The following is a 14,187-nucleotide window of genomic DNA, read 5'->3' as shown; positions in this document are numbered from 1 at the left end:
GGCAGATGTGTGAGGATTCTGTAGCAGCATCAGTCAGACCTGACTTATTCCTCCTCGGCCTTTGACATTTCAGTGCATACAGGCCTTGTTCCCAAATGCCAGCACCACATCCTTGAGCCTGGGGTTTCGTCCTCACCATGAGAGCCCCTTATGCCTGTACACGGCACAGACCAGACGGGTCAGAGAGTTAATAAACCCCCTGCGGAGGAGCCCGTCCCAGTGATGGGTGGGAACTGATAAACCGCTGAAGCCTGGTGCCTCTGTTGGGGGGACCCTAAGCACACATCCCACACCATCGCTCAGAGCTTTCCTGCAGCACTGGGCTCCTGTAGCTCACAGCGGTTACTGGCTTGGCAGTGCACCCCCGTCTTCCTGTCTCACTTCCCCACACCCCTGCCGGTGTTTCCTGGGATTGCCAAAAAAAAAAAAAAAAACACCCTACATGACTCAAATCAGAGCGCAGCTGTCACAAGCCAGCTGCTGGGAGAGCCCAGACTAAGAAACACTGATTATTCATCAGCCATAGCAGGAGAAATGGAAAACCTACATTGTACCCCTATCACCACCACCACCAGAACTGAAAAGAAGTGAAAAGTATTTGTTGTACACTTAGAACATGCAACCAGCTGTGCTGGGTGCTGGCGGGGAAATCTAGGAAACATTGAGAATTACTTTATTTTTCACTTCACTCTTTCATTCATTCACCAAATATTCAGAGAACCTACTAATTTAAATTGCTGCATGTGGCCTTTTGGGGGCAAAACAGTCTGACTTTAAGGAAAAGATGGGGAACATGAAATTCTTCCAGTCACCCTCCTACCTCCTAAATGTATGAATGTCCACCCCTCCTCTAGGCAATTCGGTCTCATCTGGGTGTGAGAGGCCTTCCTGCTCCTGCTGACCTCACTCCCTGTGCCCTGGATCCCACCCTTCCTGCTTCTCCACTCGCCAGTTTCTCCATTCACCAGCTTCTCCACTTGCTCATACATCTTCAACCTACGCCTCAACTTCAAGGCAAACAAATAAACACCTGGCAGCAAGAATGACCATGCACCGATCTTTCTTCATAAAGAACCATGCTAACTGATCACTGAAATCAAGTATCATGTCAACACTATCACAACATCATCAGAGCCCTACTGTTTGGTCACCACGTAGGCAGAATCCACAGCTTACTGGCTATCGGATGACCTTGATCACCTTCAAAACAACACTGTACTTCCATCCCCTCATCTGCAACCAAACAGGGAAATAGTTGGACCTAATCATTGTTGTAAGAATTAAGTGAGATGATTTAACTATAGTACTTAACATAGCTCCTGACATGGACATTACTCAATATATGTCTTACTGTTATGAACCTGGAAGACTCCATCCTGAATACAGTGTGAAACAGTTCAGGACAAGATGAGACCAGAGGGATCAGGGAACTGGTACAGCAGCCACACAGAGGAACTGAGGAACAGAATACAGAGACCAGGCACCTTCAGCCCTGGAGGTCACAGTGGGCATGGTGAAGAGCGGGATGCTCTTTGGGGTTGCCAGACTTGCGGTCAAATCCCACTTCTACCATTTAAGGCTGTTTTATCGGACTTAAATTAAACATCCTCGCCTCAATTTCCTCATCTCTAGAAAGTCCTCTACCTCCACTGGACTTGTTGTGAAGTCCTTAATGGGTCATTTATGTAAAGCACCCAGCAGGTCCCTCTGCAGGTGGCTAACACTTCACAGATATTAACTCCCTCCCTTCCTCCGCTTGAAATAAAAATTCTGACAAGTGATATAAATGAAGGGACCTAGGTCCTTCTTTAAATATACAGGATATTTCAACAAGTTGTGGGAAAATGGAATTAAAAGATAAGTTAATTTTCGTGTTAAAGAAATTTGTAATCCATGTATAGCCCACCCCCTGGCCCAGAATATATATTTCTGAGCTTTTGGAAGCCTCTTCATTTTCATAGATTCCAAAAATGTTTTTACACCAAAATAAACTTGTCTCAAAACATCATCTTACACAGCCTTTTTGAAGTCCATTGTTACTGTTCCCTGAAACCTTTCCTGACCAGCACACTCTGGCTGATACATGGTGCCTAGCCTCAGAGTGAGATCATGGTCAAGAGGTAGCCCTGGGCCTTCCTCGCTTGCTGGCTTCTGCAGCCCACTTAATCCTTGGAGCCTCAGTTCTCTCATACAGCGACACCCACCCACCTGCTTGCTGGGAAGCCATGGCCCCCCAAGATCTTCATTTCTGCTCCGGTCACTTATGCACAGTAACATAGTCCTCCCATCCCCTATTCATAGGAGGTCGAGTCAGAGCCTCCAGGTGAACACTACACCATAAATAGAAGGAATCCTACCTATGCCTTTTCTCTACACACATACCTATGATAAAGCTATAAATTAAGGCACTGTAAGACATTAATAACAGGAGGTAGCATTGCGGTGTAGCAGGTAAAGCCATTGCCTGTGACACTGACATCCCATATGAGCACTGGCTTTTGTCCTGTCTGTTCTACTTCTGATCCAGCTCCCTGCTCATGGCCTGGGAAAAGCAGGGAAAAATGGCCCAAGTGTTTAGGTCCCTGTATCCATGTGGGAGACCCAGATGAAGCCCTTGGCTCCTGGCTTCAGCCTGACCAAGCCCTAGCCATTGCAGCCATCTGGGGAGTGAACAGTGGATGGAAGATATTTCTCTCTATATATATCCCTCTCTAACTTTGACTTTCAAATAAATATATCTCTTAAAAAAAAAAAAAAAGAACATTTAGGAGTGAGTGTTGTGGCACAGAGGGCTAAGCCACTGTTTGGAACACCCACATCCCGTGTTGGAAAACCTAGCCTCTGCTTCGGATCCAGCTTCCTGCCTGGGAGGCATCAGATAACAGCTAACGTTGGGTTCCTGCTACCCACATTGAACACTGGGATGGAATTCCTGGCTCCTGACTTTGGGCTGGCTCAGGATGTTGCAACCATTGGGAGAGTGAACCAGCACATGGAAGTGCTCTTGCTCGCTCTCCCACCCCCCTTGCAATAAGTAAATATAACTTAAAAAGTAATGTAAGACATGCTTTTACTGGATCAAAGTTTTCAAGAACAATTATCAGAATCATCACTATGACAATTACGTAACAAAATTCCTTTCCTTAGCATTTAGATGAGGAAATTGAAATAGGAAGTGGATCAGGATTATAGGATTTAGCATGACACCAACGTGAATGTGAACCACATTCTGACTGCTTCCAGCCCATTGTGAGCTCCCAACATGACACAGCAGGAGTTACCTAATTTGCATGTGTTAGTCTTCGATTTACAGCGAGAAATTCAATCGGGATGGAAAATTGAGAGCTGCAGCGTGATGTCCAAGGCTGCCTCTACCTGCTAGATAATGGCATTCTGGCCCTTTAGCCTTTCTGAGCCTATTGCTTCCTTTATAAAATGATGACCTCAAAACTTGGTCATCTCCAAGTTCCTTTCTGTTTTAATGCCCTATGGTGCCAAAGCCTCTCTCTTACATCAAGACTTCCCCTCGTTTTCACTCGTAGCAGTTGATCTAGGCTCCGTCATGCCATGGAGCCCCTTATTCTGCTTTATCCTGAGAGCCCAGCAAGGCTCAGTGCTGCCCTGTGGCAGTGGCACTCACCACTGAGAGTCTGGTTTTTGTCATCCTTCCCAACTCTGCCTCCAGTTGCATCACACTGGCAGTTTGCAATCAACCATGATGGGATTACCCCCCACCCCCAGAAATCAGAGCACCACAAATCAAATCAGTGCTTCTTTCTTTCTGCAAACAAAGTTTTAAGGCTGCCAACATACTTCTGCCCAGGAGCCACACCCTTTCATTTCTAAGCTGCACTCCTCTGCTGGGGTCCCACTTCTGTGCCTGAGCTGCTCTCCCTGTGACTGCTGTGATTAGAACCCCATGGAGGGCCGGCACTGCGGCTCACTAGGCTAATCCTCCGCTTGCGGTGCTGGCACACTGGGTTCTAGTCCCAGTTGGGGCGCCGGTTCTGTCCCGGTTGCTCCTCTTCCCAGTCCAGTTCTCTGCTGTGGCCAGGGAGTGCAGTGGAGGATGGCCCGAGTACTTGGGCCCTGCACCCCATGGGAGACCAGGGTAAGTACCTGGCTCCTGCCTTCGGATCAGCGCGGTGCGCCAGCCGTAGCGGCCATTTCAGGGGTGAACCAACGGAAGGAAGACCTTTCTCTCTGTCTCTCTGTCTAACTCTGCCTGTCAAAAAAAAAAAAAAAAAAAAAAAGAGAGAGAGAGAGAGAGAGAACCCCATGGAGGCCTGAACACCGGGGCCAAATGCCTAAGAGACAGCAGGGCAAGAAGAATAAACAAGGGGAGAGACTCCCTCGATGCTACTGGGAGCCACAAAAGGTAAAATAGGAATTGTAGGCTCTGGAAAAATAATCTGGAAAGGGCCCCTTGCTTCGTTTTGTTTGTTTCCAATTCTCCCAGCAAGCACATCCCCAGCACCTCCCTCCTCTTCCAGTATCTGCCCTCCGGAGGAAGACATCAGTCAGAGACAGACATCCTGCGCTCCAGCAGGGGACGTCCTACGCGAACTGAGAAACACTGCTCAGCATCACTGAGTCGGTTTACAGCGAATAAAGGACTGTAGCTGAGCTGCCCAATAGGGCAACCAAGTGATGTTGTACACTTTAAAAAAGGCTGGTGTGAAGTGAGATGCGCTGTAAGGTTTTGAAGAATTCATTTAAAAAAATAAACGTGAAAATAGTCCAATATGTTAATACGGATTAAATGTTGAGTAATAAGATCTTGATTGGATTGGATGCATGTCACCTACTTCCCTTTAAGTTCCCTCCCCCCCCAAGTAGAATGGTCTACTTGGGTTGACACAATCCACAGAAGAGTTTTGCTTGTCTTAGTTTTCCCCTTTGGTGCCATGAAGAATATTTTAGCAACTCTTTCCCAAGACAAACATCTTGCAAAAGAGGCCGTGAGAAGGCCACACCCTATCTCAGCGGTCTTCACAAGCCCAAGTTTAACAGCTCCCCTTTCAGCACCCTGCATCTTTGATTTGTTGGTTTATTTATTATTTAAGAGACAGGGAGACAGAGAGAGCAATCTCCCATCCATTGGCTAACTCCCCAGATGTCCACAACAGGCAGCTTGGGACCAAAGCTGGCAGTGGGAAGCCAAGTTTGATCTCTCACTAGTGGGACAGGGACCCAGCTACTCGAATGGGGCTTGGATTCCAACCCAAGCACTCAGATGTGGAATAGGTATGTGTCAACTGCAGGGCCAAACCTCCACCCCTCACCCCTTACTCATTCAAAGAACCGCTTTATCGTCAGAGTAAAATATCTCCTGGCAACAATCTAAGCATTGTTTCCTGGGAAACTTCTCTTTTAAATCCTTAATTCACTGCTTTAGGGGACAGTTAATGACTATTGAGGAAAAATCGCACAACGTTTCATACAAGTGGTCTTCAGCGAGTTCAGGGAAAACACAGGTGACTTTTTGATTCCCTTTTTCCACAGGCTCTTTGAAGTCTCCTGTAGCTAATACCTGGGAAGCTTTTCCTATGGGCCATCGGCTGTTCTGAATGTCTTCCACACTAACTCACTGGCGCATCAGCACAACTAATATTATTCTCCCTCACTTTATAGCACAAAGAAATGAAGTGGCTCGCCCAAGGTCACAGCTCGAAAGTGGCAGAGTAAAGCGTACCACCTTTGTTCGTATTTTGATAATCACTGCTCCCTAGTGGGCACACGATTGACCCTTGTCTGTTGTCCAGCAGCCTCCCATCAGGAAGCATCCAGCCCCACCTGCACAGCCTGGAGCACACGGCGCTCAGCTCATAACTGTTGATTTGATATAAAGGAACGAGGATTGGGAGCCACAAATCAAACGTGGACTCCTTCTATAAGCTCTCTACATAGGACTGGGAATGAAATACTTCCAGGCACTCATCCTGAAGCTTAAGCAGGTTGAGTCCACAGGAGTAGAAAAGACAGACTCACTAAGGTCTTCGAGAACTTGAAAAGCTCTGAATCTATTCCTAATGAGTAATTACCAGTTCCCAGAAAAAAGTAAACAAAACAAGAGGAATAGATCTGCTTGTGCAGCAATTTGAACAGTCAAAACACTGATAAAGATGAGCTTGCCAGCAACAAAAATTATGAAGGGTTTAAAGGGTTCACAGAGCACAGGGGTGCGCAGGTGGCATGCAGTCCCTTTTGGGAGCTGACCTGTGATCTCATCCTTACCGCTAGGATGAGGGGCACCACGCTGCCCTCCTCTCGGCCACTCAGAGGCTGGACTGAAAACTAGAACGAGGGAACCACAGAGCAGGAAATTCCTGAACAAATAAAATGTGGGCAGGAACCACGGGAGACAGAAGTTCTGGGGAGCCCAGCGCCGGGCAGCCTCCCACCTCCAGCTGCAGCTCCAGGGCCCGGGGGCCAGGTTGAGTCAGCGGGTTTCACTAGAGGCGCAGGGAGCTGGGCTGGCCACCTCAGGCAGGTGCAGAGAACACTCCATCAACATCCACCCCAAAGGAAAAGGTGCGCCAGGGCGCCCAGGCCAGGGAGCCCCACCTCCCAGCACACTTACCCAACAGCTGAACAGCAGCCGGAATGACAGAGACAAAAGCCAAGAGTAGGGACGGCTTCATGGCCCCGCTGTCTTTTCTGCCGCTGGTGGAGAGGAGGGAGAGGAAAAGCAACTCACAAGTGAGGGCCCCCGAGCTCCCGCCACCTAGTCCATGCTCTCAGAGCTGCCCCGTGGAAAGAAGTGGAGAGGAAGCTCTCCCTTTTAAAGGGCTCCTGAATTTAGGGAAAACCTCCAATAAGGAGATATCCTGTCACATGAGGGTGGTTGGAAAAACAGGAATTCAAAGTTACAACTTTGCTTCGTAAGCTAACTTGTGAGAAGGGCAGACACAGAGCAAGGGGAGAAAGGGACACGTGGAGGAGAGGGGTGACGGGGCGGGGGTGAGGGGCGGGGCGGGGAGGAGAGAAGGCCATGGTGAAGGGCAGGGAGGCCCGCCCTGTCTGCAGCAAAGGGGAGAAGTGAAAGAGCTGAGGGCTTCCTGGCCTCCTCAGACCTCAGTTGGCACTGGGTGGAGACCAAACTGCAGGCTACTACCTGCGCCAGAAAACTGAGTTCCCCCGGGAAGCAACCCCTCAGGGGGCCCTTGGCAAAGGACACCCACTCTAAAGGGACAGGAAGGCGACACTAAAAATCAGTTTTATGGCAGAGCCCTGGTGCTTAAGGGTTGAGGCCCATGTCCTCAGTCTTCATGGGCAATGTTTTTGTTTTTGTTTTTAGAGCTTCTAAAGAAACCATTCACACTGAGCTTTCTTCCTCGCTAGAAGAAAAGCAAGAGAGGCTGGACCTAAGAGAGACTTCATTAAGGCCAGGAGGGAGAAAGTTCTAGAAGCCCTTTCCAGAAAGTTCTCTAGACAACAGAAAAAAAAAATAGTGGTAAAGGAGTTGCAATAAAGCCTTGCTATCCAGCCTTACCCGTGGTGGCCTCTTCAAGTTCGGAAGGGTCCTCTCTCAGGAAGAAGAAAATCAGGCTGTTTGGTCAAAAGATGTAGATTAATTTCACGGCGAGTGGAAATTTTTCTTAAAATGAAAAAAAAAAGACCTTTCATTAAACAAAATATTAATTAATCCCCTCATCTATTTAGCTTTTTTTCAAATGACACATGAGTTAACATTTTGAAATAGATAATGGTTGGACAGCTGACCCATACTGGAATGTGGGAAATGTTAAGACAGCAAAAAGTAGCTGATTGAAACATTGTAATTTTTTGCAATTTTAAATGAATCATTTATCTTCAAATACAAAGCTTGACTTAACATCTTTGCAATAAAGTTGGACACTTTGCTTCCTAAAAAATCTAATATAGCTCTATTACTGATTTTTTTTTAACACTCTAAATTTAAGGTTATTCTGTCAAAAGGGAAAAATTGATGAAAATGTAGGGTGGATGACCAATGTTTCATTCTTAAAACATTGTTTCACTGATTTATCATGAAAATATTTTAAATGAGTCACTTGTGGCTTTTAAATGTAAATATATCATATACATTTCAAAAAAAATTCCTGCCAAATTTGTATTTATATTATTTCAGAAGCAAGTAGAAGTCAATTGAATTATGTCTACACTCATATTCAGAGTTTTTTTTTTAAATTACACAGTTGTGTTGTATCACAGATGTGTAATTAAAAATCAGACTCAGGGGCCAGCACTGTTAACACCCTGGCCTGAAGCGCCGGCATCCCATATGGGCACTGGTTCAAGACCCGGCTGCTTGACTTCCGATCCAGTTTTCTGCTATGGCCTGGCTCCTGGCTGTGGATCGGCGCAGCTCCGGCTGTGGTGGCCAATTAAGGAAGTGAACCATCAGATGGAAGACCTCTCTCTCTCTCTCTCTGTCTCTCTCTGCCTCTCCTCTCTCTGTGTAACTCTGACTTTCAAATAAATAAATCTTTAAAAAATATTAAACTCAATAGTAAAATTTGTGGCTTTTGAAGAAAGTGAAGCCAACTGGCCCACAAGAATTTACCCACCACCTTGACCTTTTTGAAACCAAGAATTGTCAGACCTTAAGAGGAGATTAAGGCAAGAAAGAAATCCTACTTTAGGAGAAGTAACGTCATGGAAGATGCTGGACTCCATCCTTCCACCTAAACAACCGTTGAACTGGCAGGAACTGTCTTGAGTAACTCTGCAGTCTACTCAGAAATGTGAAGCGTGCAGGAGACAGCTTGATAAAGAGGCTGCTGCCCGGGTTTCCACTTTTCACAGAGAGTAGGAGCAACCATCCTCCCTTGATCATTCCTGTGTTAGGCAGCTCGGAAGGTGGCTTTTGCCATATGCCTGGTGCAACCTGCTGGAGCCAGGATGGACAATAAGGACCTTGTTCTCCAAATATCAGGGCTGTGTGTTCTGAAGGCCGAGTGGTGCTTTCAATTGCTTTCACTGCTGCTGTTCAACAGGCTGGAGGTGCTAGCTAGAGCAGTGGGCAAGAAAACAAAAACACCCAGGTTGGAAAGGATAAACTAAAATGTTCTCTGCTCATAAATGGTATCATTTTATACGTAGAAACTCTTCAAGTTTCCATTTAAAAAAAAAAAAAACTCTTAGAGCTAATAAATTCAACAAAGTCAAGGGATATAAAATAAAGACACAAAATTCTGTTGCATTTATGTACACCAATAATGAATGATCTGAAAAGCAAATTAAGATAAAAAGTCCAGGGTGGGTAGTGCAGCAGGTTAGGACACCACATGCGATGCTGGCATCCCATATAAGCACTGATTGAAGTCCCAGCTGTTCCACTTCTGCTCTAGCTCCCTGCTAACAAACCTGAGAAAGCAGAGGAAGATAGCCCAAGTGCTCAGGCCCTTCCCATCCATGTGCGAGACCTGGATGGAGTTCTAGGCTCCTGGCTTCAGACCGGCCCAATCTTGACTATCACAGCCATCTGGGGAGTGAACCAGCAGACAGAAGATTCCCTCTCTGTCTCTGTCTCCCACCCCCCCATGTAACTCTGACTTTTGAATAAATAAATCTTTGAAAAATAAAAAGAAGTACATTCCAGGTTCATGAGATTGAATATTTAATATTGGTAAAATGACAATATTCCCAATTATCCACAGATTCATGCAATCCATACCAAAATCCCAGTGATCTGCTTTGCAGGAAGAGATAATCTCATCCTAAAATTCCTATGGCATCTTAAGGAGCTCTGCATAGCCAGAAGTCTTGGACAAGAACAAAGCTGGAGGATTCTTCCTAATTTAGAATTCTTCCTAACTCTGAAACTTACTACAAAACTAGAGCATAGCAATCTAAACAACATGGTACTGGTATTGGATGGTATAGGCCAACAGAATAGAAGAGAGTCCCCAAATAAATCCTCATGTATGTGGCCAATTGATTTTTAACAAAATGCTAAGACCATTCAATGAGGAAAGAAAAGCATTGTCAACAAATGGTGCTGAGAAACCTGGATCTCCACATGCAGAAGAAGCAGGCTACCCTCTGACCACACATAAAAGTTAATCCAAATAGATCAAAGACATAAACCTAAGAAAAGCTGAAGTCTCTTAAAAGAAAACATCAGTAAAAATCTGGACTTTGAGATTTGACAATGATTTCTTGGCTATGACATCAAAAGCACAAGCAATAAAAGACAAATAAAAGATAAACTTGATTTGATCAAAACTAAAAACTTTTGTATCCAAGGCTGTTATCAAGAGAGTGAAGAGAATCCATAGGATAGGAGAAAATATTTCCAAGACATGTCTCTGATAAGAGATTAGTAAAGAACTACAATTCAACAACAACAATACCGTAACAAATTTAAAAACGGTCAGTGGACCTGAAAAGACCTTTCTCCAAAGACGATAGAGAAATTATCCATATGTACTTGTAAGGATACTCAATACATTGATCATTAGGGAAACACGAATCTAAATACAATGAGATACCCCTGAAAACTCAACAGGACGGCTGTTAACAAAAAAAAAAAAAAGAAAGAAAAAAGAAAAAAGAAAGAAAATAACAAATGTTGGGGCAGATGTGGAGAAACAAACTTTTTTTTTAAGGTTTATTTATTTATTTGAAAGTCAGAGTTACAGAGAAGGAGGGGGAAGGAGGGAGGGAGAGAGAGAGATCATCCATGTGCTAGTTCACTCCCCAAATGGTCTCAATGGTCAAGGCTAGGCCAGGCTGAAGCCAGGAGCTTCTTCCAGGTCTCTCACACTGGTGCAAGGGCCCAAGCTCTTGGGCCATTTTGCACTGCTTTCCCAGGCACATGAGCAGGGAGCTGGAGCGAAAGGGGAACAGCTGGTTCTCAGACCCATGCCCATATGGGATTCTGGCACTGCAAGTGGTGGCTTTACCTGCTACACCATAGCTCCAGCCCCAAGGAACAAATTCTTGAGCATTGCTGGTAGGAATGTTGAATGGCAAACCACTGTAGAGAAGAGTTCGGTCAGTATGGCAGATGCTCACAGAGTTAAACAAAGAATTAGGACATGACCCAGCAATCCCACTTCTAGGTATATGCCCAAAAGAATTGAAAACAGGGGCTCACAGAGATATTTGTACACCAGTGGTCATAGAAGTATTATTTACTTAATTCAGCCAAAAGGCAGAGGCAACTCAGGTGTCTATCAGCAGATGCTGCATAAGCAGAAGGTGGTCCATGCACACCACATTGGAATGGGACATCACAGTCATAAAAGAGAATTACGATACCTACTACAGCTTATACAACCTTTAAACATTATGGTGAGTGGAATAAGCTAGACACAAGAGGGTGAATATCATGTGATTCCACCTGTATGAAATACATAGAATAGGCAGCTTCATAGAGACAGAGAGAACAGCTCATCTGGGAACAGGCAGGTGAGGATGGGGGAGAAGACAGATTTATCCAATGGGCACAAAATTTCTGTTTTGGATGATAAAAAGTTCTGGAGAAATAGGAGGTGGTGATAGTTCACATTTTAAATATACTTAAAGCCATATTTGTACCATTAGAAATGGTCACAATGGTAGGACTTATGTTTATTTTACCACAATTGCTAAAAACCCAACTCGTGCCTTCCTCTTTATATTCTTCTACTAAGTTTCGTTCTGATTTTTTGTTAGCTATTGATGCTAACTTTTAACTCATCCTTCCTTCAAGCTAAAATGAAGGAAATCCTCCTTTCTGACTGGCAAGACAATTGCTGAACTATTTCATTTCCTCCTAGACTTTCTCAAACATTAGCCATCTTACACTCACTCAGTTCTACAGAAGATGAACGTAGTGTCTGACTTGCTGTGAAACAGTTTCAAGGAAACTGCTTTAACAAATCCTGTGGCAATCTGTCAGGCAGACCTCAGAGATATTGCTGATTCTGTTCCAGACCACTGCAATACAGTGAATATCACAATAACTGGAGTCACACCATTCTTTTGGTTTCCCAGTGCTTATAAATTTTGTTTACACTGTACTGTAGTCTAGTAAGTATGCAGTAGCATTGTATCTAAAGCAAGCAAACAAAACTCAGGACACATACTTTAGTTTATTTATTTATTTTTATTTGACAGGTAGAGTTGTAGACAGTGAGAGAGAGACAGAGAGAGAGGTCTTCCCTCCGCTGGTTCACTCCCTAAATGGCCGCTATGGCCGGTGCTGTGCTGATCTGAAGCCAGGAGTCAGGTGCTTCCTCCTTGTCTCCCATGCGGGTGCAGGGGTCCAAGCACTTGGGCCATCCTCCACCACCCTCCTGGGCCACAGCAGAAAGCTGGACTGGAAGAGGAGCAACCGGGACTAGAACCGGCGCCCATATAGGATGCTGGCACCGCAGGCAGAGGATTAACCAAGTGAGCCACAGCACCGGCCCCTACACCTTAGTTTAAAAACACATGGTCTGGCCCTGCCCTAGCTCTTGCTATTACAAGAATCTGGGGAATGAACAAGTAGATGGGAGCTTGGTCTCTCTCACTGTCTCTTTCCTTCTACCTCTCTCTCCTCAAATAAATTTAGAATTTTTTCTTTAAAAGTAAAAACTGTATTTATGGGGGCTGGCACTGTGGCATAGCAAGTGAAGCTGCTGCCTGCAGTGCCAGCATCCTACATGGGTGCCGGTTCAAGTCCTGGCTGATCCATTTCCAATCCAGCTCTCTGCTATGGCAGTGGAAGATGGCCCAAGACCTTGGGCCCCTTCACCCATGTGGGAGATCTGGAAGAAGCTCCAGGCTCTTGGCTTTGGATCGGCTCAGCTCTGACCATTGTGGCCTTTTGGGGAGTGAACCAACAGATGGAGGACCCTCTCTTTGCCTCTGCCTCTGTATAACTCTGCCTCTCAAAGAAATAAATAAATCTTTTAAAAAACTGTATTTATGAGTATACTCTGGAAGTGATCTCCACTTAATACATGGAAAGCAAGACACAAAAATATTGGGCTTGTTCTTCAGAACTATGTCACATACGTAGTGTTACCTAATTCCTAATTTGGGATGAAAATTTTGTGTTTATTCATTCATATATTCTGGAACACTTATTCTGTGGGGGCATTTAAATGGCATCTTTAAAAAGAAAAACAAAGGATTTCGTAGATAAAGAAGTCATTCCTGAAAAATCCACTAACATTCCAACCTCATGGAAATTATGATATATATTCTAGAAAATTAAAGTTTGTGTATATATAAAGGCAAGCTCGCATGGCAAGTATTACCTTCATATAAAATCAAATTATAATTCATTTAAGTTTAAACTACTTTTTTTAAAGATTTATTTATTTGAAAGGTGGAATTACAGAAAGGCAGAGAGAGAGAGAGAGAGAGGTCTTCCATTCACTGGTTCACTCCCCAATTGGCCTCAATGGCTGGAGCTGAGCTGATCCAAAGCCAGGAGCCAAGAGCTTCCTCCAGGTCTCCCACATGCGTGCAGGGGCCCAAGGACTTGGACCATCTTCTACTGCTTTCCCAGGCCATAGCAGAGAGCTGGATTGGAAGAGGAGCAGCCGGGTCTCGAACCGGCGCTCATATGGGATGCCGGCACTGCAGGCAGCAGCTTTACCCCTAAACTACTTCTTAAAGTAGTTTTTCCAGTTTTACCAAGAAATTTTTTCTGTGTCGATTACTTATAAAAACTATGTCCAGGCCGGTGCCGCGGCTCACTAAGCTAATCCTCCGCCTTGCGGCGCCGGCACACCGGGTTCTAGTCCCGGTCGGGGCCCCTCTTCCAGGCCAGCTCTCTGCTGTGGCCAGGGAGTACAGTGGAGGATGGCCCAAGTGCTTGGGCCCTGCACCCCATGGGAGACCAGGATAAGTACCTGGCTCCTGCCATCGGATCAGTGTGGTGCACCAGCCGCAGCGTGCCGGCCGTGGCGGCCATTGGAGGGTGAACCAACGGCAAAAAGGAAGACCTTTCTCTCTGTCTCTTTCTTCACTGTCCACTCTGCCTGTTAAAAATAAATAAATAAAATAAAATAAACTATGTCCAGTCTTTAACAGGTATTCAAATGTGTTGAAGGAGTGAATTAAGGAAATGCTCAAAAATAAAATTTGGAATAAATATAGCCAATTGTTAATAAATTGTTAGTGCTAATAAAACCATTTTATAAAAAAAGACATTATTGATTTGAAAAGCAGAGTGATAGAGAAGAAGAGAGAGATTTTTCCATCTGCTGGTTCACTCCC

At 45.1% G+C, this 14,187-nt stretch overlaps 1 protein-coding gene across 1 annotated transcript in view; it reads right to left on the bottom strand.

Moving 5' to 3' along the window:
• Nucleotides 1-6,936, bottom strand: part of MRC1 (mannose receptor C-type 1) — a 110,814-nt gene extending 103,878 nt beyond the window's left edge. The window contains exon 1 of the mRNA XM_002717356.6: nt 6,584-6,936. Coding sequence (XP_002717402.1) covers nt 6,584-6,644 — 61 coding nt within the window. The 5' untranslated portion in view covers nt 6,645-6,936. The remainder of the gene's footprint in view (nt 1-6,583) is intronic.
• Nucleotides 6,937-14,187: the final 7,251 nt, after the last annotated feature.

Source organism: Oryctolagus cuniculus, chromosome 13 (genome assembly GCF_051225735.1).
Source record: "Oryctolagus cuniculus isolate XC-2025 breed Fujian yellow rabbit chromosome 13, ASM5122573v1, whole genome shotgun sequence".
NCBI classification, from domain to species: Eukaryota; Metazoa; Chordata; class Mammalia; order Lagomorpha; family Leporidae; genus Oryctolagus; species Oryctolagus cuniculus.
The sequence above is the reverse complement of the archived record's forward strand: the minus strand, read 5'-3'. Positions and strand labels throughout refer to the sequence as shown.